We start from the raw sequence: 23,427 nt of genomic DNA, 5'->3' as shown, positions 1-23,427 counted from the left end.
GCCACTTTAATGGAATGTGCGTGAGTACCTATGAAGTCCTAGAAGCAAAGATTTTGTTGATAGTATAAGTGAAAAGTTTTTAGAATTAATAAACAATTTTGTTTTTAACTCTTAACTGCACTACCTTATTTAAGATGCCAATCAATAAATGCTTTTGTTAAAATCATTAAGTAGGTGTTTGGCCATGTTTCACCGCCACACACCCCCTGAATTGCTTAGTGATTGAAATGATTTTGAGTAATTTCTATAAGATAGTCTTTTGGCAATTGCGTATAAATATCACTTTTGTTTCTTTTAGTACAAGAATATCACTCAACTATACTTATTTTCCTCAAAAAATACGTAACACTTTAAAAACCTTCTTCTCTCCTACTTGGTATGCCGTTGTTAAAATCTTATTTTCTTGATAATAAACTTATTTAATTCTTCAAATTCATTTATTTAAACCCACGTCTTATAAACTACAAGGAAAATCTCAATTACGTAAATTTTTTATTTTAGAATTTGCAAAAAAGATTATCTGTAACCTAATTCACTACAAGTTTTTCAATAACACTAATTCGATGAAAAACCTATAAATTTTTCTATCAAACACAATTTGAAGGAGAAAATCTAACTTTTTTTTTCCTCAGACAAAATTTGTTAAAAAATTCTTAAAGGTAATTATCATCTGAAAAATTTAATTCGCATGTAATCGCCTGCAAAATTTTAAAGAAGATCTTTTTGATAAAAAGATAGTAAAAAAAATGAATTCTTGCCGATTTTCCCTAAGTAAATTTCACAAACAAATCAAGTAAATCTGCAAAATTAATATAGGCAAAAACCTTTAGAAAACAGAAATTTATTATTTTCAATTTAATTTTTTCATATTATTTTTTGTTTCTATTACACTATATTTTATCTACGATTAAACGTCAATTTATATCCTTTAAAGATTTTAAAGATTTATTTATAATATTAGATCATTTTGTTAATATTTTTTTTTAAAATTTAATTTGTTTCATGATTAAATAACTTTTCTTTCCTTCAAAAATAGTACATTTAGTACGTATATGAAAATCTGAAAGCCATTTTTTTTTTATTTCTTTTACATTTTAAGAATCTTTAGTATATGAAATAAACAACCAAAAGATATTAAATTAGTACCAATTCATATAAATACCTTGAGTTTTAAAAATATTATTAAGTGGTGAAATAAATAAATTAGAAAAACTGTGAAAAATATCAAATAAAATAATTCAAACCTTTAGCTTTATGTGTACACTTAGACACATCAACTACTTCATTGATAAGTAGTAATGTGCATACATTATCTGAGGAATTATTTTCCTTTAAGTTGTGTGATTATTTAATATTTTTATCATATGATATAATAATTTTTCTCGTATCGAGTAAAAAATAAATATTATTTATATTCTATATAAAATTTAAAGTACATAATTAAATTGTTCCTCAATGATAAATATATCATGTGTATTTATTTTTTATAAAATTAGGACAAACTTTAATTAAATAAATTTGATAAATTAAATAGATCTATTTATTATATATATAAAATATTTTAATGACAAGAAATGTGAACTAGGAGAAAAGAAATATTTTTGAAGTGTCAAGTATATTTTGAGGAAAATAAAAATAATTGAGTGATATTTTTGTCCTAAAAGAAACAAAACTGATATTTATAGGTAATTTTTAAAATATGAATGACCATCCATGAAAATTACTTCTAATTTTAGCGCTTTCTAGGACATAGTGACATTTTTGAAAGATTTCACTTAAACTTTCAATGCTTAATTTAATTAATTGATAAAGTGATAATTTACCGTCTATCTATCTCTCCAAGGTCCTGCTAATGTTTGTATGCTATTTAAATTTGCACCAAATGACGATTAAAGAAAATAATTCAAAGCTTATATTCCTAAATTCAATATTATTTTTTACTTCTAAAAAATAATAATGGTAAAAAGTAGAGGCAGGGTTAGTAACCAGACAGGGGGCCCAACAAGAAGCATACACATTTGACTCGACAAATAATAGTGCTTGGTATGATATGGTATGGGAAGATGACAACTGAAATCTATCCATCTTCTTTGTTGTTGATTAACAGATAAGATTCTTCAACTCTCCTTCTCTCATCTATTCCTCCAATTCTCAGGTAAATAAAATTCTTCTCTTTTTCCATAGATTTTGTAAAATTACTTGAGAAAAGTCACATCTTTGGCTTTTGCTTTTCAATGCCTCAAATTATCAATTCTTGTTATATAAGCTCTTTGGGTTTTACTGTACTACATTCATACATTTCGAATTTACTCTTATTTTGCCAATTTACCTAAGCAAATCATATCTTAAACTCAATTATCGTTTGGAATGCTCAAAATCATTTCTTGTAATGCAGTCTTCTTTTTTTTTTTTGGGTTTTGGGGGGGGGGGGGGGGGGGGGTGGGGGGTTCTGTTGTTGGATTTGCTTCAGTTGAATAGAATGAATTTGAAAGTTCATAGCTTCTTGGGGTTTTATCTAAATTAACTCAAAAAATCACATATTCATCTCCATTGTGCTTACAAAGGCTAAAATTTCTAGTCTTGTAGTGAAACTTTTTCGAGGTTCTTGTTTTTATTGGTTTTAATAACATAACCATTAGCAAATTTCTGTGGTTTGGCCAAATTTTTGAGAAAATCATATCTTATGCTTAATTATGTTTTGGATTGCTCAATTTCAAATTTGTGATACTCCCTCAATTTCAATTTGTTTGTCTTGCTTTCCTTTTTAGTTTGTTTCAAAAAGAATGTCTATTTCCTTTTTGCCAACTATTTAATTGTACTTTTCACGTGGCATGTTTAAGACCACAAGACGAAGGGCATTTTTGTACATTCTACCTAGCTTTAGTTTAAGATCACAAGATTCAAGAGTATTTTCTTACTTTCTTAAACTCTATGTCAAATCAAAACCAGAAAACAAATTGAAATGGATGGAGTATATTGTTTTTGGTATTGTGGATTTGCTGCAATAAATTGATGCATTTGAAAGTTTTAAGAAATCCCATCTGTAGCTACTTATGTTTTGTAAAGCCCAAATTTCAATCTGTATAATGTGATCATTTTGGGTCTTCATGTTATGGGATTTTTGAATTGTAATCTATGCACTTTCCATCATGTTGTAGTGCTGCTTATCTGAGAAATAATGGCTTCCACGGCAATGCTGAACTCACCTTGCAATATTGGAGCTGTGAAGTTTGAGATTAAATTGAAGCGATCGCCAAATTTGTTGTGTGCACGGCCTTCTGTTAAATTGAACTGGAGGAGAATGTCGACCATTAGAGCTAGCAAGGAAGGGCATGACAATGAGTCTGGCTCAACGCCCTTGAAAAAGATGGGCTTGACTGATGAGGAGTGTGAGGCTGCTGTAGTTGCCGGAAATGTGCCTGAAGCTCCTCCGGTTCCACCAAAGCCGGCTGCACCTGACGGTACCCCTATTGTGTCTTCACTGGTTAGTTTCAAGACTTACCATTATTTGTAATTATGTCAGTTTGCCATTTTGGAGATGTTGAGGAAGTATTCTAAGCACATCATCTTTTTCATTAGTTTTGGAGGCGTGTTTTGATTGCATTAGATGGTTTTTGGTTTTGCTTATGGTGACATATTTTCTAAGCTGCTAAATGTTATTTTCTACTCTCCACATCAAATGATTACCAGAATTAGATATTTCACGAGTCCAGAGTGTTTGATTTGTTTTTGGTTGAACTAGCCAGATGTAAGTTGGTTGACTATGGTGTAATTACATGTAATATACATTTTTTTTGAACGACTAGTAACTCACGAACTGTGAGAATAGCAGAAGATGTGGAGAATAAATATGCTGTGATAACTTAGCCACAATTGAGTATAGGCATCTCAATAAATGATAACTGGCTTAGGATATAAAAAATGGATTAATCTACTGAATTGAGGAAAAATTTCATTAATGATAGTACTGTATTGGAAGGCTGCTTAACTAGTGTTGATGGGTGTTATTACATCTTGAATTCAGGATTCTTTATAACATTTTCAAGAGTTCCAGTTACAGAAAGCCTTATAAAGGAAAGTGACCATACTCTGAGACAATTACACCAGACTATGAAATCTTGAAGTTTACATATATGATCTAACAACAACTTCGTTGAACATCTTCGACTATTCTTAACTGGACTGAGGATGCAGAATGTTCAATTTGATACTTGCAAACTACATGAGATTTACCTGTAGGGTATTTCTGGTATTTTTAGAAACATCTAGGGTCTTTATTCCATTTAAACAAGATGTTCAGACATCTTTATGATACATCCTTAGAATGCTCGACTCTGAAGGTGGTGTATTAAATGCTTTATCCGTCAATTTCTACTCTTCTAGTAGTTTGTCAGTGGGTACTACATTTATTATTTCGTTCGTAATAGTGTTAACTTGTTTAGTATGTATATATGATAGCATCTCGGTTGAATTGTCAGATTGTACTTTGAATTTTTTGTCGGGGGTGTTGTGTGATAAGAAGGTGCCGCCCAAGCTTAAAGGCAAATTCTACAGGGTGGCAGTCCGTCCGGCCATGTTGTATGGAGCAGAGTGTTGGCCAGTCAAGAACTCTCACATTCAAAAATTGAAGGTGGCGGAAATGCAGATGTTGCATTGGATGTGTGGGCTTACTAGGGGTGATAGAGTTCGGAATGAGACTATTCGGGAAAAGGTTGGAGTGGCTTCGGTGGAGGACAAGATGCGGGAAATCCGATTGAGATGGTTCGGTCACGTGATGAGAAGAGACACGGATGCCGCGGTTCGTAGGTGTGAGAGGCTAGTGTTGGATGGTTTCAGGCGGGGTAGGGATAGACCGAAGAAATATTGGAGAGAGGTAATCAGGCGGGACATGGAGCAGCTACAGCTCACTGAAGACATGACCCTAAATAGGAAGATCTGGAGGATGCGGAGTAGGATAGAATGCTAGTGCCAGTTTGGGTCGTTGGGGTAGGGCATTACTTGGTAGGTGTATTATTCTTGTCAGGCCAACTTGTTACAGGCTTTATTACGAATTTCTTTAATAGTCCTTGTTTATTTTTCCTTGGGGGTGGCGTATTTATGTCTTGTCATCTTGTCTCATGCTTTATTACGAATTTGTTTATTATTCCTTGTCTTGAGCCGGGGGTCTATCGGAAACAACCTGTCTACTTCTCCGGAGGTAGTGGTATGGACTGCGTACATCTTACCCTCCCCAGACCCCACTGTGTGGGCATACACTGGGTTTGTTGTTGTTGCTTTAATATAGAGTCAATACTGCATTGGAAGTCGATACAATTGATTTTCTATGTGCCTATAGCTAATGACTGGATTTTTCTTATATAGCCAATTAATCGGAGACCGCGCCGTAATCGTAGGTCTTCAGCAGTAAGAGCTGCATTCCAAGAAACAAATATAAGCCCCGTGAATCTTGTATATCCACTATTTATTCATGAGGGTGAGTACTTGTGTGAGTTATTGTTACTTCCTCTCTGCTTATAACCTCTGTCAATCTGTTTTTACAAATTGCACACTTGCAGGTGAAGACGACACACCTATTGGAGCAATGCCTGGTTGTTATAGGCTTGGATGGAGGCATGGTCTTGTTCAAGAGGTCGGTGAGCTATCCGCAGGATTCTTCACCCTCTATTATGGCTTTGCATTCTTAGACCAGAGGTTCAGCATTTTGATTCCTTAATTCAACTCTTCTATCCCTAATTGATCTTGTCATATAATCCTGCCCCCCCTTCTTCCAAATTTTAGCCGGTGAAAAATGAAGTGCCTGATGCGTTAGGTCGTGTAAATAGTGAGAAAATGTACTTCATCAAGTATCTAATGTTTACGATAGGCGGGAGGTGGTGACACACGATGACCACTCCTGAAAGATCACATTTTATCTAAGGATGCCTAACCGCCATACATCCACTTTGGGCCATAAGTAGCTCTCCTCGATTAGTTTTGATGTGATGACCTTGTAGCCATGCTTTGTATTGTTTCATAGTGTGCTAATTGATGATGATGTGCTACATTGATCGTATTGCTATGATTTTGCTAAATCTTGATGGTGTTTTGCTTTCCACATTTGTTTTCCATTGTCTATGTTATTATAACTATTATGACTAAGACCACTATCATTACAATATTGCTGGTATAAATGATAAAAAATTTACCAGAGCATTAGGTTAACAAAATGCTAGACTTGGAACGTAGGTTAAATATAGACTTTGATCCTTTATGGGTATCACTCATCCGTCAGGATTATCAACGGAGATGCTTGTCTAGATTCTGTTTCCATTCATATACTTGATGAAATAGTTGTGTGAATTATGCAGACCGTGCTCTTCTTTGGGCAAAATAATCAAAATAACACCGTCAAAGATTCTGCTGTCAGATTCCTCTCAGTTACTTTCTGTTTGTAATAAGAGCCCCTACTCTGACTAGGATAGGCATGCGTGCTGAATGTGTTGTTCAGTATTTTAAGTATATACAAGACTTCAATTGCAGATACCAGAACAAAGTTTAAATTGGTATTTAGGTCTGAATATTCATTGTCATTTTTCGAGGTTGGGTAGGATGAAAGACATCTATTTTTTTGTATAAGAATGAAAGACCTGAAAGATTTCCTTTTTACCACTACAGTATTTAATTATCATCTTAGAGTGAATAAATTAGTCTTTCTCTTTTTCATCCCACAAAAAAGACTGATTTATTCACAGGAAGATGATAATTAAATGGCAAAAAGGAAGCCTTTGCAGGTCCTAGGTGCAGGTTTAAGTGCAGATATCAGGAAAAAGGAAAGAGCAATAAACCGAGAAACAAAGAAACTCATACAACACCTATTACAAGGTTGAGATGTATAGGATGACTCTTCTAATGGAGGGAATCACCTTGGAGACTAAGAAGCACTTTTGGCAATAATTGGTACTATACAGTTCTTACTGTCCATGTTATTGACAGACCGCATGTACGATATTCTAAGAAACCTACATTTGCTAGAACAGAAATTAAACAAAGTACTTCTAAGATAAAATTAGGTACTGTAAATCTATAGTCACAAAACTGGCGTCTGCTAAATAAGAATTGAGGGGCTAAAAAGGGTAAAGAAAGGGAAGGCTAAAAAGTCCAGTGGATGATAATGGATAGATAGCCTATAGATGGATTTTAGGCTACAATCAATTGCTCATCTGCAGTTGCCGCTTCTGATTGAGAGGTAAATAGAAATGGAACTGGAACATTTCTAGTATTAACCATCTTCCAGAATATGACCATTCTTGACACTTACAGTCATATGCTTTTAGAGGGCCAATATAAATCTTGTCAGTGTTCCGGTTCCAATCTTGCAGTCTGTTACCCATGTACACTTAACAAATATGTCTTGGTTAAAGATACATATAGTTATTTAGAGATACTGTATCATAGCGCTTTTGTAATACTTCTGTGCATTTTTTGAAGCAACTAGAGTTACTTTTTCTTATGCAGGTCGCAAAGGCCAGGGATGTTGGCGTCAACAGCATCGTGCTCTTCCCAAAAGTTCCAGATGCTTTAAAGGTCCTCTTCTACCAGTATAAATTTCCATGTACCATCTGACTTCAGATTGTTTAACTTGTTTCCTGTAACTTCAGACCTCTACAGGAGATGAAGCTTACAATGACAATGGATTAGTGCCTCGAACAATACGTTTGCTGAAAGAAAAATACCCTGATCTTGTATGTAGATACATATTACCTGGTTTCTTTTTATCTGCTTAGACAGCTACATTTTTCCGTGGGAAAACTTTTGCGCTTCCTCTGATGTTTGATGCGTTTTTGATAGGTTATCTACACTGATGTTGCTTTGGATCCATATTCATCTGATGGGCATGATGGCATCGTCAGAGAAGATGGTAAGACATTATTTTGTGTATACCAGCCTAAAGGAAAAACCTTTTATTGCGAATTACATAAAAATTAAGAAACAAACAGTTCTAGTAGATATAATACTCAGAAACCCTTGGAATCCATTCTGTAAATTCTATATCATACAGCTCATCCTGTAAATTAATGCTGATGCAATGAGGTAAGTTCTCTTTTTGGTTATGGTGATAGAATAAGTGTACTTCGGTCTTTAGCTTCTTGAGTTATTGTATGAGGAGGAAGGTGTATTTTGAACTGGAATATTTGGATAATGATCTTTTCTTTCATCACTTTGGGTCACTATAAAGCATAGACCGTCAGCAGCAAAATTCCTCTTCAACAAAAAATCATACTTTCTTGTTGAAATCATCTACTTTATATAATTTTTCAGTCAATCAAACATGAAAACTTCATACATCTTATTTTTGTGACTCCTCTGTGTAAGATAATGACTGATCACTATAATGACTGATCACTAAACTAATTTGATTCTTGATGACTGTATATCTCAATCAAGGATGCTCCCCTGGATTGCAATCCGAAATGTAAATGCAAGTTATATTTATCAAAAAGGAATTAAAGCTGCATTTATCATAGAAATAACTATTTTACTGAAAATGTTAGGTATGGATAAGAAGAAAAATTGGGGTTTTTTAAGAGCTTATGATAGGTAAACTTTTTTTCTTGTTTTCTCTTTCTACAGTATGTTCTTTAAATAAAGAATGGAGAACAAATGCCTTTATTTGTAAAACTTTGGGAATGCTTTTAATTCCTGTTTGCAGAATAGAAATATTTGGTTAGATGATCTAGGATTCCTAAAGCACCTTATAACTTTTTTATTAAAGAAATTTAAGTTTTGGGTATATACTACTCTCAGTTAGGGGTATCTGCAGTTCTGTTGATTCGGCTTTACCCTAAAAGGAAATCGAACCAACAATGTCAAATATACAAACCAAACTAAACCAAATGTTTTTCGTTTCCAGATTTTTCTTTTGAGTTTTTAGTCATATCAAATACAATCGATTCATAGCTAAAGATAAAATCTCTCAAATGTCAATATATGTTTAGCAACAATCAAACAGATTAGTTGAAACATTCATATATGAGAAGTTGATCACGAGACATGATAATTATGCACTTTCAAAAATAATTAACCAATTTTACATCCATCTATGCTGCTACAATTAACTAACCTTAATGATTTAAAAATAATATACAGATCACTCCTAAATAACTTCAATATATCTGAATAGGGAACTTAATCAAGCATCACGAACATGTTAAGACAAATTTATAATTTTTTTGTTGCTCTACCTTCTTTTTTTTTAAAAAAATAACCGTGGTGTCCGCCAGCTTTCACACCTCAACTAGATCCATGGATACCTACACCACCTCCACCAACAACATATATCAGGTAACTCTGTCCACTAAGGCTAGGACCGATGGGAAGAATCACCTAGTGTTTTTTTGTCTTTGTTGGGATTTGAAATTGAACCACAAGTTCTCAACCCACTTCATTGACCACTACGTCACACCCTTGGATGCATTTTTTTTTCCGGTTGCTTTACTTAAACATACCCAATGTAATCCAACAAGTGGGGTTTGGAGAAGGTAGTTTTTATGCCAATCTTACCTCTATCTTTGTGGGATATAGAGGTTGTTTTCGATGGACCCTCGGCTTAAAAGGTGCACTCAAAGCAGGATGTAAAGGAAAATAACGATGACACATTCTTATCATGCATTACCCTGGACGCAAACCTCTAATTCACTCACCCCACTCCAATGCGATGGCTATACCATTGCCAATCTCCCCGCTTCCTTGGATTATAGACTTAAGATACTTGGAACTTCCTCTCTTGGGTATGAATTGTGTATCAATCTCCACTTCAACCTCTGTTTCATGTGTTACATTATTGAGTTTGCATTCAGGTACTCGGTTTTGGTCCAGCTTAATTTGAATGCTGAAGCCTTTAGATTCTAGGGTCTGTCTCCTAGCTTCCACCTTTGCTTCTCATTGATCGATAGTATGTCATCTCCGGATAACAACTTTTTTGTTTTTAAAACTATATAAAGTTCTAAAAGTAGATATTTGTGTATAAAAATGTATAAAAATCCAATTGAACCAAGTCAAAGGACAAGTTTTTTCAGTCAGTTTAGGTTGGTTTCTAAGTAGCACCTAACTCTCTGTCAAGGTTCCAATACTGCAGTTTGTGTGTTTGAGAAGGCTTCCAACACTTGATAGCTTTGGCATGGCCTCTGATATGAATGATTGTCAAAGTTTTGTTGGACGTATTTGTACCTGTTTCCAGTGATGTTAACTTTGTATCTCCTTTTTTACATCAATGATATTTCCTTGTCCATACAAAGGATGGAATTGGACTAATTTCCTTGTTAATAGAGGTTGAGTGAAGACAAAAATTTAAAGACAAAGAAACACAAAAGATATTTGCTTTATGTTGTTTTTTAAAAATGAATGATCATAAATGTACAGAGTTAATGTCGACTTGTTGAACTTGAATACTTAAGTTTGGTTGAGGCACGGATTATGAACTATTTTGTCATCTGTAATGGCTGCAGGAGTTATCATGAATGACGAGACTGTCCATCAGTTGTGCAAGCAGGCAGTTTCTCAGGTTATCTTCTATTTGTATGATAATGTTTCTTCACAACAGACAAGCTCCGCTCGCTGTTTCTACACTTATTTGTATATATAGTTTCATTTCGACCTTCGTTGAGCTGCACCATTTTGTGTTCTTCAAGAATAATTTCTTTAGTGCTGGCCGAGTTATTCACTTTGGAAGTTTAGATGTTTTTCTTACTTTTGCAAGTAGTTTGACCTTACTAAGAAAACTATTCCCCATGTCATTTTGCTGGATTTAGTGTCTGATGTATATGGATCTAGTTGAAGAACAATTGTTATTGATGGCAACTATCTCTTTCTTTTCATTGTTTATTTCCTTTCTTTTACCCACTTCTGATTCTTTTTAAGACTGAACATGATTGTAGTCATCAAGACTACTGAGTATAGAAGTTTGCCATCCGAGATACAGCAACATTGTTGGAGTAATGCTGGTCATGCAGGAAAACCAGCCAAGTGGGTGTAAAAGGCAATGGGGCTGCAGACTTTGTGTGTGTGTGTTGCGGGGGGTGGGGGGGTTATTGACGATCATTTAGTTTTTAAACGGCACCACATATAGTACTGGATGTTACTCTGGAATTAATTTTCAGTGTCATGTTAGTAACTTCACAGGAGAGTGTTTGTCTAATACTCCTCTCGAATCTTCAATAACTAGACCACTTAACTTGCAAACTAAGTCATTTCGCTGTCAGTCAAACCAGATGGTAATGAACACTTCTAAGGTTCTCAATTCCTGCTCTAAATTATACTTGTTTGTCTGCATATCCACAAGAATCTGAACCACAACTTGCAAGTTCGATATATCAGCATAGAAGCCCAATAGGAGCTCAAACAACAGAAGTAAATAACACTGCCTTTTAACTTAACAGTAAAGCGGTAAAACCCAACATACAACATTGAATTATCCTAAAATATGATTTAAGTTCAGTAATCTTTTAATTGATGCTATTTCTTGAACTTGGCTTCTCGTTGAGCATATAATGATTTCAAAACTAAAACCAGCTATAAAGCAGGTGTCCATTCATGTTCCCTTTGCTTTTTTATGCCTGCATGCGTTTTGTTGATAACTTTTGATCAAAATGCAGTGTCTGATCTTGTTATTTCCTCTTCTTTTATCATAGGCCAGAGCAGGAGCAGATGTTGTCAGTCCGAGTGACATGATGGACGGTCGTGTCGGAGCAATTCGTGCAGCTCTTGATGCTGAAGGGTTTCAGCATGTATCGATCATGTCCTATACGGCAAAGTAATTGGCAAAACTCATAAGTTCTGTCAATGTAGATATTATATATTAGTCCAGGAAATATTTAGTTGTTTGCATATAGATTCAGTATTCAATGAGGCATTTTTTTCTGTGTTTGTCCTTTTCCCCTCTTGTATATTGAGAAGTATATCTTAGGTCTTCAAGCCTAAATCGATTAGCATCCTCATATAGTAATATATCATTTTAAGCACTCAGAGGCAGTTTAAGATTGGGTTCTTTTCGTGTAAGGGAACTTGATGATCAGTCACTCCGATGGTTCCGGACATTAGTGGTCTAACAGCTTAGAACTCAGAGCTTTGTTTATTTTTATTTTGTTCCTTTCATGGATTCTTTGATATTGTAACTCAACTTCCATCTCTTTCTTGACTTGTTAGCTTGAATCATATTGCAGGTATGCAAGCTCCTTTTATGGACCTTTCAGAGAGGCTTTAGATTCAAATCCACGTTTTGGAGATAAGAAAACGTGCTGAACAACAAGCTATTATTAATATTCCTTTTATCAAATATGTCATTTATAATACAGCCAACATGAGCTTTTGCATGAACCTGGTTTTCATATGCAGTTATCAGATGAACCCTGCAAATTACAGAGAAGCATTAGTTGAGTTGCAAGCAGATGAGTCCGAAGGAGCTGATATTCTTCTTGTTAGTATCACTTTTGTTGTTCTGCAGAAATATGGAAATATACTGTTCTCCTAAAGTTGCCTTTTTTTTGTTTTGCATATCAGGTTAAACCAGGTTTACCTTATTTAGATATTATTAGGCTTCTTCGGGATAAATCTCCTTTGCCCATAGCTGCCTATCAGGTACTCATCAGATGTTCCTTTAGCTTGTTTGTCATCCCTTTTTATAAGTAGTCAATGATTTTATAAATGCTAGCACTAAGACTGTGAAAAAACATAACTACAGATTCCCCATTGTATCTAAATTTCATCAACATGATGTATTATATCCAGGCTGCACCAAAAAACTAGCAAAGTAATAGATCTTTGTTTAAGGCCATGTAAATTTCTCCTATGGTCTTCAAAAGTTCTGTCATTTCTTTCAAGCCAAAAGCCCACCAAATGGCTTGAGGGATGGTATTCCAAGCTATGTTGTTCAGACTCTTCAAAAATGTCATCGGATGCGTGTCGGATCCTTCAAAAGTAGTACATTTTTGGAGGATCTGACACGGGTGCGGCAATGTTTTTGGAGAGTCCGAGCAACTTAGATTCCAAGTCTCTAGCGATTTCTTGCACAACCCTTCTTTGTTCCAACACTGCAGTAGTTCCAGAGTGGATTTTGGCATGGACCAGGACAATAATTTCATCGTTCAATAATTTCATTGAACATTACCTAATGTTCAATCTTGCCAATGCTTATCAAAGTCAATGGTCTAATTGTTGCTCTGTCAGAGCTGTAACCTTATGAACTGATGATGAAGCCGTAGGCTACTGAAAGCTTTAGATGAGTTAAGACAATATTTGAGGTTGCTATGGAACTTTAGAGCATTTGTTTTTGAGTTTTTGCTTAAGAAGAGTTACTTCATATACAGGATTGTCATTTAGATGAGTTCAGGATGCATTGAAAATAATTGCTTGGCGACTAATTCACACACCGTCAAGCATCGTAAAGAAGACGTCTTTCAATTGTCGTGCCAATTGGGAGTCTATTAAACAAACTATGAAACTAGTGACATGATAAATGTTCATCAGAAACTGATTTCCATATTCTAAATATAACGCCCTATCATCATCTTCTTCTACAGTTTCTGATATCTGAAATTCAACTTCTGCCAATATCCTTGAACACTAGTTTTGCCCTCATTTCTACTGTATCATCTTCGACAGTTTCTTGGGTTTCTTTCTCCACAGGTTTCAGGTGAATACTCGATGATTAAAGCAGGCGGGGTTCTGAAAATGATTGATGAAGAAAGGGTTATGATGGAATCATTGATGTGCCTTCGGCGAGCTGGTGCTGACATCATTTTGACCTATTTTGCTTTGCAAGCCGCTAGATGCCTCTGTGGAGAGAAGGGGTATAAGCTAGCCGGATCATAAAAGGAATTTGTGTACGAAGAAGATTTTCGAGTGAAACTTTTTAGATTAGTTGATGTGAGTTTGATTTTTAAAAAGTAGCACTATTGACTTATGTTTGCCTGAGCGTCTACCGTAAACAGCCTCTCTACCTCACGAAGGTAGGGTAAGGTCTGCGTACATCGTATCCTCCCCAGACCCCACTTGTGGGATTACTTTGGGTTTGTTGTAATTCACTATGTTGTCTCTATTGTCTAATTTTCTTGGTCAAGCGACGAATGTGTTTAGGTTATTAGATGTGAGCTTGATTTAGAGGGAGTGTATGTTCTCTTTGTAACCATCTTGTGCATTTGCAAGCTCAACAGTAGTTATTAATAAAATTAAAAAAAATAAAAGATCAGTTAATTGTTTCAACTTCCACACTGGGTATATTGTTGCTGTTTCCACTCATTGGTAGTGCTTATTAATTCCCCTATACTCAATTTTTACTGTCTAGGTTGTCATGATGCTCAACAACTTTAACTTGATTAGTATTAAAATATGAGTGAATTAGGTCCTCTCCTTGAAAAATGGACATAATTCAACAGCAAATCAGTAATGCCATAGGCTTATGAGTTTTGGCTCCTTTCCTCTTTTATTGTTGATAAAAGTGGATCTTGCACACGGTCAATCATGAATTGGGATGGACTTGACTCTAATAGAATGATAGATACGGATTTTGGGCCTAGTTTTATCTCAAAAGTTGGCTCACGAGGTGAGGCTTGTTCAAGAACATATGAGGAAACTAAATGATCCTGGCTCAGCTACGTGGGAATTCACCAGTTTTGTTTCTTAAACTTCTTTATATCATGTCATCACACTGCAAATATCTAGTAATCATCCCTGCAAATGAATTGAGCTTGCATGCAACGGCTTAAGGAAAGATTTATTTGAGGTGCTTAATTAAGGGAGGTGGTAGCAAGCAAATAAATTGGGGTTAAATCTAGTAAAATTATGACATATTAGTTTCTTTTAGTAATTGACAATGCTCTCTTTATATAAATTAAATATTATTACTACATATATTCTTAGTGCTATGCTGCTATTGAATCAGATCAAAGTCATATTCTCTCGACGTGGAATCGTACAAGCCAACTATTGAATGCTAACTTCTTGTCTTTCCCATCAAATTATTTGTCACATTAGAACTTTAATTAAAATTTCTTTCAGTTTTATCCTTGGTGATAATTATTCTTGTAGATTGAAATACCTCAATACAGTAAATATTTAACGAGAAGAGATTATATTTAAGACATTAATTAGGATAAATAGTCAAAAATTTCTCTTAATTATGTTTTCCTGCGTGAAAAGGGGAAATACAAAAAATAATTTGAGACAAGGAAGCATCTAAGATCATGTAGGCTAAGCTTAATTTGTCTGTATGATGGTCACATGCATCACATTAGAATCACTTTTAGAGATTCCCACACTATCAACTCTTTTATTGTTTACTTGTGTTTGCCAAACAAGGCCATGACAATGAGATAATACACACAGAAAGAGGCAGAGGATTATGTCTGTGCATGTGTGCCTCACCATTTCAACAAACTGGGACTTTTTTAGTCCTTTTTTCTTTATTAATTTGTTTTTGCAGCTGAGTATGGAATAAGTGTCAGCTGAAATTCTTTTCTATACAAGTTTTCGAACCTTGCTGGTTTATTTTGTTATTTTTATACTATCACTATATTTAATCTGTTTAAGCAGATAATACACATATTTTTAAGGTTATTGATAATCTCACTTTTTAGAAATGATTATTTATAGTTATCTCACTTTTTAGAAATGATTATTTATAGTTATCTTTAGCAATTTGATATTGTAAAATTTCTTTTGACACTGTCCATATACAACAGTAAAACTTTTTAATTCTTTAATTTTCTCCTCTTACATATCCGGACTTCCAATTACTTTGTTGAAAAGAGAAGGTGGAGAGGGGGGAGGATGGGCAAAATAAATGGTTGTAAATTATAGTGAGAAAATAATTGGAGTTCTAGATCAAATGCCTCTTATCTATCGAGATCTAATTGGTTCGGTATAAGATTAGAGCACTTTTGTCTTATTCAATACACGTTCTGTAGACGGTAGGAATTAAGTTATCCCACATAAGTTAAACTATTTTCAGAATTTGTTATAGTGTTTAGAAACTGAAGTTATGTTTTTTGACGCGTATGTACTTTATCCCTTTTAGAGAATAAATTTGATAGCTAATGTGGGATGATAGAATATATATACTTTAAAAAATACATTATGCTCTCTCGGTATATGACATAACTTGTTGTGCCTTTTACAACATAATTTGTGGGAATTATCCTCCCAACATACGACATAGCATGTAGCATACTATGATTTGAACATATAAGCTTATGCCGCAAAAAATTTATATATTGTTTTGATGTCAGAGACATAACTTGTTATACCTTTTACAACATAATTGTGGAATATATATAAAACTACAAACCTATGTCCTACAAAAATATTGTTTGTTATTTCAGTGTTAAAGATAACTTTTGTCACTTATTTATTGCTTGAAATGGTGAAAGATAAAAAATTAAAAATTAAAGATCATAAATTTAAGGAGCAAAAATTATGCATCGTCCTAAAATAGAACTTATGTGTGAATCATTAAACAATTTGTAACAAAATTGTGCAAAGGACTAATTAATAATGCTTCATTCTTTTATGGTTTTAAGTTTAGAAATAGTCCTAAATTATAATAAAAATTTAAGATCGAACACCTAAGACACTAAGTGTAACTTCCTCCTTTTGATTATCTTGAAAATTATTAAGCGCATTCCTTCAATTCGTACCTCATCCTATAAAATTCTCACATTAAAGAATAATTATGATATGACAAGATCAGATTAGTCAGTTTGATGTGCCGTATAACAATTATTAAAATTTAATGAACTAAATTTTAACAGATGCCCGAATTATAAGGAATTTTCTCTGTTTCAATTGAAAGTAAAAGAGCTTTGAATTTTCAATTCAAAATGTATTTTCCCAATTAGGGTGTGTTTGGTAGGAAGAAAAATGTTTTTCATGAAAAATATTTTCCTAGAAAATGTTTTCATGGAAAAGAAGTTGGTTTCTTACTTATTTTATTATGTTTGGTTGGTGATTGAAAAATATTTTCTAGTGTTTGGTTGGTGAAAGAAAAAATATTTTTCAAAAAAATACATTTTAGTGTTTAGCTAAAGAGTAGAAAATACTTTTTATAAAAATAAATTTAACCCCAAAAAATAGTTTTTTTAGGGTGTGTACAATGGAAGAGGAAAACATTTTCTAGGAAAATAAGTTGTTTCTTACTAATATTCTTGTATTTGTTATGCAAGTAGGAAAATATTTTCTGAAAGTATTTGTATATATTTAAAAAAAACAATGAGAACGAATAGGATAAGAGGGTGGGGTAGGGAAACAATTTAAATTTATTTAAAAAATTAGACTTTTTTTGGAGAGAGGGGTGCTGGTATGTGAGGGGGTGGGGTGGAGTCAGAATAGGTGGTAGGGATGAAATAAAAACTTTTGAATTTATTTTTTGAAAAAAAATTAAAATAATATATATTTTTTGGGGGTGGGGGGTGGGGTTAGTAGGAGTTTAATTTTTTAAAAAATAATTTATTTTATTTTTATTTTTATTTTTATTTGAAGGGGGGCGAGTAAGAAAAAAGTTTGAATTTTTTGGGTGGAGGTTAAGGTTAGGGGATGGGGTGAGAAAAAAATTTGAAATATTTTTTTGAAAGTATTAAGAGCCTGTTTGGATAGGATTAAAAAAAATAGCTTTTTAGTTTAAGTGATTAAAGTTTAAAATAAGTGCTTATAAATTAAGTAGATAACTGTTTGAATAGAAGGGCTCAAAGTGAAAAAAAATTGTTGATGTATTTGATTAACAAGTGTTTATAAGCACTTTTTTATTGTTAAAATGACTTAAATGTCCGTAAAGCTATTAACACCATAAATAAAGTGAATTATTTATATTATTCATTGAAAACAAAGGAGAAAGATGAAGAGAAAATTGGAGGAAAGAGACGAAAGGAAGCAACAATGAAAAAAAGAAAGAAAAATCATACATTTAAGGGTTACAAGTTCAGAGTATTATTGGAATTAGAGGAAAATATAAGGGATAAAAAAGGTAATATTTTGGTCAAACTTAAAAGAATTTTAATCTAAAAAGTAAAAAGCTGAGGGTACCCTGCTTCTCCCATTTTGCTTTTTTTTTTTAATCAATTTTTAGCTTTTTTTTTAAGAATTTTTTAATTTTACCAAACACCTAAAAAAATTAAAAAAAAAAATTATAAATTGATTTGACCAGATTTTAATCCTATCCAAACGGGCTCTAAATATGTTTTGGATGGGGTTGGTGGGGGTGGGGATGAGAGTGGTAGGGGATTGGTGTAGGGGTGGATGATTTTGAGGGTTTTATAAATATTTCAACTTAAGAATGAGGTTGAAAGAAAATTTTGAAAAATATTTTTCTTCACTTTTGAAGGAAAGTCATTTTCTTAAATTTGAAGAAAATAAATTTATTTAAAAAATATTTTTCAAAATATTTAAACCAATCAAACTTGAAAATTAAATATCAAACACACCAAGTAAAACCATTTAAAAGCATAAGAAGTAATAGCTGCTAGCTATCTTGATAGATAATTTCCTTCCTCTTATATTTCGAGCTTTCTTATAAAAAAAAATTAAAAGGTTAAGAAAATTGTCCATGTACACAAAAATATACATTAAATTCTTGAATCTATGAAAGATGAATAATTGTGAAAGCATTTGTTAGGGATGCTTCATTAATCAAAAATAAAAGGAAAAATTTCAGAAATAGCAACTCTGTAGTTTTAACTATAACTTATATAGCAACAGTTTTATGATTATGAAAAATAGCAAATTGTATTCGTATTTAAGTAAAATGTTGCTATATAAATACATATACAAATATATATGTAATACTCATAAATACATATGCACAACTGAAAAATACATATTCTTCTATTACTATGTAGTGGGTAAAATATTGTTACTTTTGCTATAAGTTGTAATTTTGAAAAAGTGTTGCTATTTATTGTAATTATAGTCTTAAGGATGCTGGTTTCTGTAATTTTTCCAAAACAAAATTTGGGGCTCGAAAACAATCAAATATCGTTTAGAACTCCATCAATGTCTTATGAGAAATCAAAATTGTTAATTTGGGTTCAATTTTAAGAGAAGTAATATGATTGCAAGACTAAATTTAAAACATATGTATATAGAAGGGCACCAATAGGAATGGAGCATGTGACTTAATTTGATTTGGTAGGAAAACTTAACGGATCAAGATTTAGAAATTGACATAGTGAAAGCTCTTTCCTAATTCTATTTGTGGTGGTGGCCATTTTTAGTTGTAAGAATTGACAAACTGAAAACTCTGTAATGCATGACGTTATTAGTTGAACACCAAGTGAGAAGCCAAAAGAAAAATATTTACCCAAATAGCCAGATTGATTTATTTTACTCTTCTATAGCTAATATGCACAGTTTATATATTAGTTATACATAATCATAGATAATTTATATATGATTTATACATATATTTACATCCATCAGCTATTTTTAACTTAATCAATGAATGAATAACTATTTAAGTTAATTCTTAGGAGAAAAAATTAAATCAATGGACAAAAAATAATGCTCATGCCTCATAGTGTGGTAGTTAGGAAAATTGTTATCCCTTTTCTTATGTCGTTTCCCGATGTGAATTTCTTATAATCAATTATTTGTACTTGTCGATCTCATCCAAATTTTCCTAGAATTTAAAAAAGATGCTGTCAAAATCATTTGCAAAAAAAATGTTGACAAAGATGGGAGGAAATAAGCTGTCATTGGACGTCTTTATTGTAGTTGTGCATGTGACTTCTTTGGTGGCTTCTTGCTCAAACCCTTCTCATCCACCCAAGATTCCTAGTCACTACCAAAGGTTTCTATATTTGTTTTTGCCATCTTCTAGTTTGTTTTTCTCTTCTTCTTTTTTATTTTCCTGTCTTTATTTTTTTTGGTTTCCCAAGTATCCCACAGTCGGCAGTCGTAAGATTAATCCTCTATTTCACTATCAGCGCATTAAGCGGTAGAAAACTGGGCACAGAGTTTTCTCCATTCACCAAAGGTGGGAATCGAACCCCCAATGTCTTGTTTAAGGGGTAAGGTGCTAAACCACCACACCAATTCTTGTGGTTATTTTTCTGTCTTTATTACTATCGCAATTCATATTTTCTTCTTTGGAGAAATATTTTAAATACTTGCCATGTCATTCTGTAGAATAAATTAATCAAATAAAAATATATTTTCTGTAATAATTTAAACTTTTAAATAAAATGATCACATACTTCAACAAAAATAAATACAAAATTTAGAAATTTTACTTTTAGAAAAGCTCCCTCTTATCTCAAAATACAATTTGAGTAGTGGAATGAAATAACTTTAAATATTTTTCAGTTAATCATATATGGTCATTTCACGTGAGATAGGTACCTAACACGGAAGATAGGTAATTAAATAAAATACATGAAATGTGTTGTAGTTAAAGGTTCAACGACAACAACAAACTGAGTGTATTCTCACATAATGACGTCTGGGCAGGATAAAATGTATGCAGTCCATAACACTATCTTCGGAGAAGTAGAAAGGTTGTTTTCGATAGACTCCCGGCTCCAGACAAAGAATAGTAAACAAATTCATAATAAAGCATGAAATAAGATGGAATAGCAGAAATAAGACAGCTGCAAAGTAATACCCTACACTAATGAACCAAAGGCACTCCCTGCCCCCATACCCTCCTACTAACAACTCCAACCTATGAACATAGCCCTAAGACTATCAACCCGGCTACCCCAAAGCTCTCCTAACTACTGGTTACGACTCACCCACATGCACTAGCCTTCTAACCTAATTCGTGTCCTTCAAATCTTTCTATCTAGGGTCATGTTCTCAGTAAGCTGTAACTGCTCCATGTCCCGTCTAATCACCTCTCTCCAGTATTTTTTCGGCCTACCCCTACCCCGCCTGAAACCATCTAAAGCTAGCCTCTCACAACTACGAACTGGAGCATCCGTGCCCGTCCTCTTCACATGTCCAAACCATCTCAACCTAACTTCCTGCATCTTGTCCTCCACCGAAGCCACTCCACCCTCTTTCGGATAGTCTCATTCCTAACCTTATCACCCCTAGTAAGCCCACACATCCAACGCAACATCCGCATTTCTGCCACTTTCAATTTTTGAATGTGGGAGTTCTTGACCGGCCAATCAGGGGCGGACCTACATATATTTATAGGGTGTTCCGACACCCACTAAAGTCGATGCGGAATAGGTAAAGTTACATAAAAATATACAAAAATAGGTATATAATATATAAAAACACCCACTAAAATAAAAGTTGGTTGGGTGCATTGACTTTTAAGTTGACTTTAAGGTTCTCCACTAGAACGGATGCCCCAGGTTCGAATCTCATTGAGGTGAATTTTTATTTTTTTGTCAGTTTTTAAATTTTTTAAGTACCCACTATGCTTAAATTCTGAGTCCGCCACTGCAGCCAACGCTCGCGGACGGATTGTCGCTCAGTAACTGATTATAGAAACCGTACACTACGAAATAGTTAATAACAAGTGAAATAACTAGCAGTAGTACTATAAAAGTCCCACCGGACCTTTCCAAAGAAATTAAATTACACAAGAAACAATGGATAGGTTGATCAGTAGTAGCCAGTTTCTCCACTTAGTCCTCCTCCTACTTTCTATCATGTCCAATATAAGTTGTATTAACGCTCAGCTCCATCGCGATTTTTATCGAAATTCGTGTCCGAACGTGGAATCCATTGTCCGATCAGCAGTTGAACAGAAGTACAGACAGACCATTGTTACAGCAGCAGCAACTCTTAGACTCTTCTTCCATGATTGCTTTATTCAGGTATATTTTCTTTTCATTGCATCTTTGATCCGTTTTGTATATATATGAGGCACGTATGATGCGAAAAAGTAATTACATTTTGTATATAAGTTAAACTCTATACTACTCCATTCTATATGCGGTAATATGAACATCCAGACTTGATAATTACGTTTTGTATGTAAGTTAAATTCTATAGTACTCCATTTTATATGTATGTGGTAATATGAACTTCTAGACTTGGTAGAAACTACTCATAAAGATCACTCTGTAGTTCATTAAGGAATAGAAAATGCACTCAATATATTGTGAACTAATATGACAATTGATGTCAGGGTTGTGATGCTTCCATCATACTGAGATCATCAGGAAATAACACAGCAGAAAAGGACCATCCAGACAATATATCACTTGCCGGGGATGGATATGACACGGTTATTAAAGCCAAAGCTGCAGTTGACAATATCCCAGCTTGCAAGAACAAAGTTTCCTGTGCTGACATCTTGGCCATGGCCACAAGAGATGTAATTGCATTGGTAAACAAATATACTCTTTAAACTCCTGTATAGTGACATGCCTTCTTTTTCTTAGATGTGACTATACTGGAAGCGAATAATCTAGCTAACAGTTGAGTATTGGATGTGTAGGCAGGAGGACCACATTATGCTGTTGAATTGGGAAGGAGGGATGGCAGAATTTCTTCACAAAACAGTGTACCCAACAATTTGCCTCACTCTGACTTTCACTTGAAGAAGCTCCTTCCTATGTTTGCATTTCGTGGTCTCTCTGTCAGACATATGATTGCCCTCTCTGGTATTTGCCAACTCTCCCTATTTCTTCATGTATTTACACTATTTTCTTCTTTACAAATTGTCAAATGTTTAAAGAGAATTGAATACTTCAATTTGTTCTTAAAACGCAGGAGCACATACACTAGGATTTTCACATTGCAACCAGTTCTCAAGCAGGATATACAGCTTTAACAGCACGCACAAGGTTGATCCAACAATTGATGCAGTCTATGCTAAGGAACTCCAAGGAATGTGCCCACAAAATGCCCCTTCAAGAGTAGTCATCCCCTTGGATCCAGACACCCCTCAAGTGTTCGATAACACGTATTTCAAGAACCTTCAGAGGGGGAAAGGGCTGTTCACTTCAGACCAGACACTGTATACTAAAAGAGGATCAAGGAGTATAGTGAATATGTTTGCATCAAACAAGACAGCTTTTGAAAGGGTCTTCATTGCTGCCATGACAAAGCTTGGAAGGTTTGGGGTCAAAACTGGAAATCTTGGTGAAATTCGCAAAGACTGTGCTGTGGTGAACTGAGTAAACAGAAGATAAGAGTAGATCAAAGATTTCTTGTAGGACCATTGTGCAGCACCAGTTTAAAATTCCAATAATTATGCATATAAGGTTTAATCTTGATAAAGAAGCTCTAAGTACATAAAAGTGACTTATTTGTTCCATCTTTAGAAAGAACAAAAAAAGAGACGCATATGCTGCCTCCCCTTGCCCCTCACACAAGCACCTACAACTGCTCCTAGCCCAGCCCATAATAATAAAAAGTCGCTCCATCAATCTCCTTGCACCCCATGCAGCCCGGCACAGGAAAGAGAAAGGAAAACGCAATTATCACGTAAAACTTGCACTG

General features: G+C 34.0%; 2 protein-coding genes across 4 annotated transcripts; both read left to right on the top strand.

Moving 5' to 3' along the window:
- The first annotated feature begins 1,944 nt into the window (after positions 1-1,944).
- Positions 1,945-14,241, top strand: LOC107856090 (delta-aminolevulinic acid dehydratase, chloroplastic). 3 transcript variants are annotated; one of them, XM_016701081.2, is made up of 13 exons: positions 1,945-2,155; positions 3,159-3,484; positions 5,362-5,473; positions 5,556-5,629; positions 7,495-7,563; positions 7,638-7,721; positions 7,828-7,897; positions 10,485-10,540; positions 11,667-11,788; positions 12,198-12,269; positions 12,370-12,451; positions 12,535-12,612; positions 13,660-14,241. In XM_016701081.2, exons 2-13 carry the CDS (start codon positions 3,179-3,181, stop codon positions 13,843-13,845), a joined length of 1,311 nt encoding a protein of 436 aa, XP_016556567.1. In that variant the 5' UTR covers positions 1,945-2,155; positions 3,159-3,178; the 3' UTR covers positions 13,846-14,241. The 3 variants fall into 3 exon arrangements, with proteins under 3 accessions (XP_016556567.1, XP_047266158.1, XP_047266128.1); XM_047410202.1 differs by lacking the exon at positions 1,945-2,155 and adding an exon at positions 2,258-2,282; XM_047410172.1 differs by lacking the exon at positions 1,945-2,155 and adding an exon at positions 2,362-2,386.
- Positions 14,242-21,486: 7,245 nt separating this feature from the next.
- LOC107856092 (peroxidase 45) lies at positions 21,487-23,205 on the top strand. The gene is made up of 4 exons (XM_016701083.2): positions 21,487-21,794; positions 22,109-22,309; positions 22,421-22,586; positions 22,696-23,205. The coding sequence occupies exons 1-4, from the start codon at positions 21,567-21,569 to the stop codon at positions 23,100-23,102; spliced, it is 1,002 nt and encodes a 333-aa protein (XP_016556569.1). The 5' UTR covers positions 21,487-21,566; the 3' UTR covers positions 23,103-23,205.
- The last annotated feature ends 222 nt before the right edge of the window (positions 23,206-23,427 follow it).

This window comes from Capsicum annuum, chromosome 1 (assembly GCF_002878395.1).
Source record: "Capsicum annuum cultivar UCD-10X-F1 chromosome 1, UCD10Xv1.1, whole genome shotgun sequence".
Lineage (NCBI taxonomy): Eukaryota > Viridiplantae > Streptophyta > Magnoliopsida > Solanales > Solanaceae > Capsicum > Capsicum annuum.
Note: the sequence above shows the minus strand (reverse complement) of the source record. Positions and strands in the feature narration are given on the sequence as shown.

Excerpts from the sequence above, each read along its gene's own strand:
- LOC107856092 (XM_016701083.2), top strand. The coding sequence starts at position 21,567 with ATGGATAGGTTGATCAGTAGTAGCCAGTTTCTCCACTTAGTCCTCCTC. Across the intron at positions 21,795-22,108 it reads TCCATGATTGCTTTATTCAG|GGTTGTGATGCTTCCATCAT; the intron begins GTATATTTTCTT and ends AATTGATGTCAG. Across the intron at positions 22,310-22,420 it reads CAAGAGATGTAATTGCATTG|GCAGGAGGACCACATTATGC; the intron begins GTAAACAAATAT and ends TTGGATGTGTAG.
- LOC107856090 (XM_016701081.2), top strand. The coding sequence starts at position 3,179 with ATGGCTTCCACGGCAATGCTGAACTCACCTTGCAATATTGGAGCTGTG. Across the intron at positions 5,474-5,555 it reads TCCACTATTTATTCATGAGG|GTGAAGACGACACACCTATT; the intron begins GTGAGTACTTGT and ends GCACACTTGCAG. Across the intron at positions 7,722-7,827 it reads AAGAAAAATACCCTGATCTT|GTTATCTACACTGATGTTGC; the intron begins GTATGTAGATAC and ends CGTTTTTGATAG.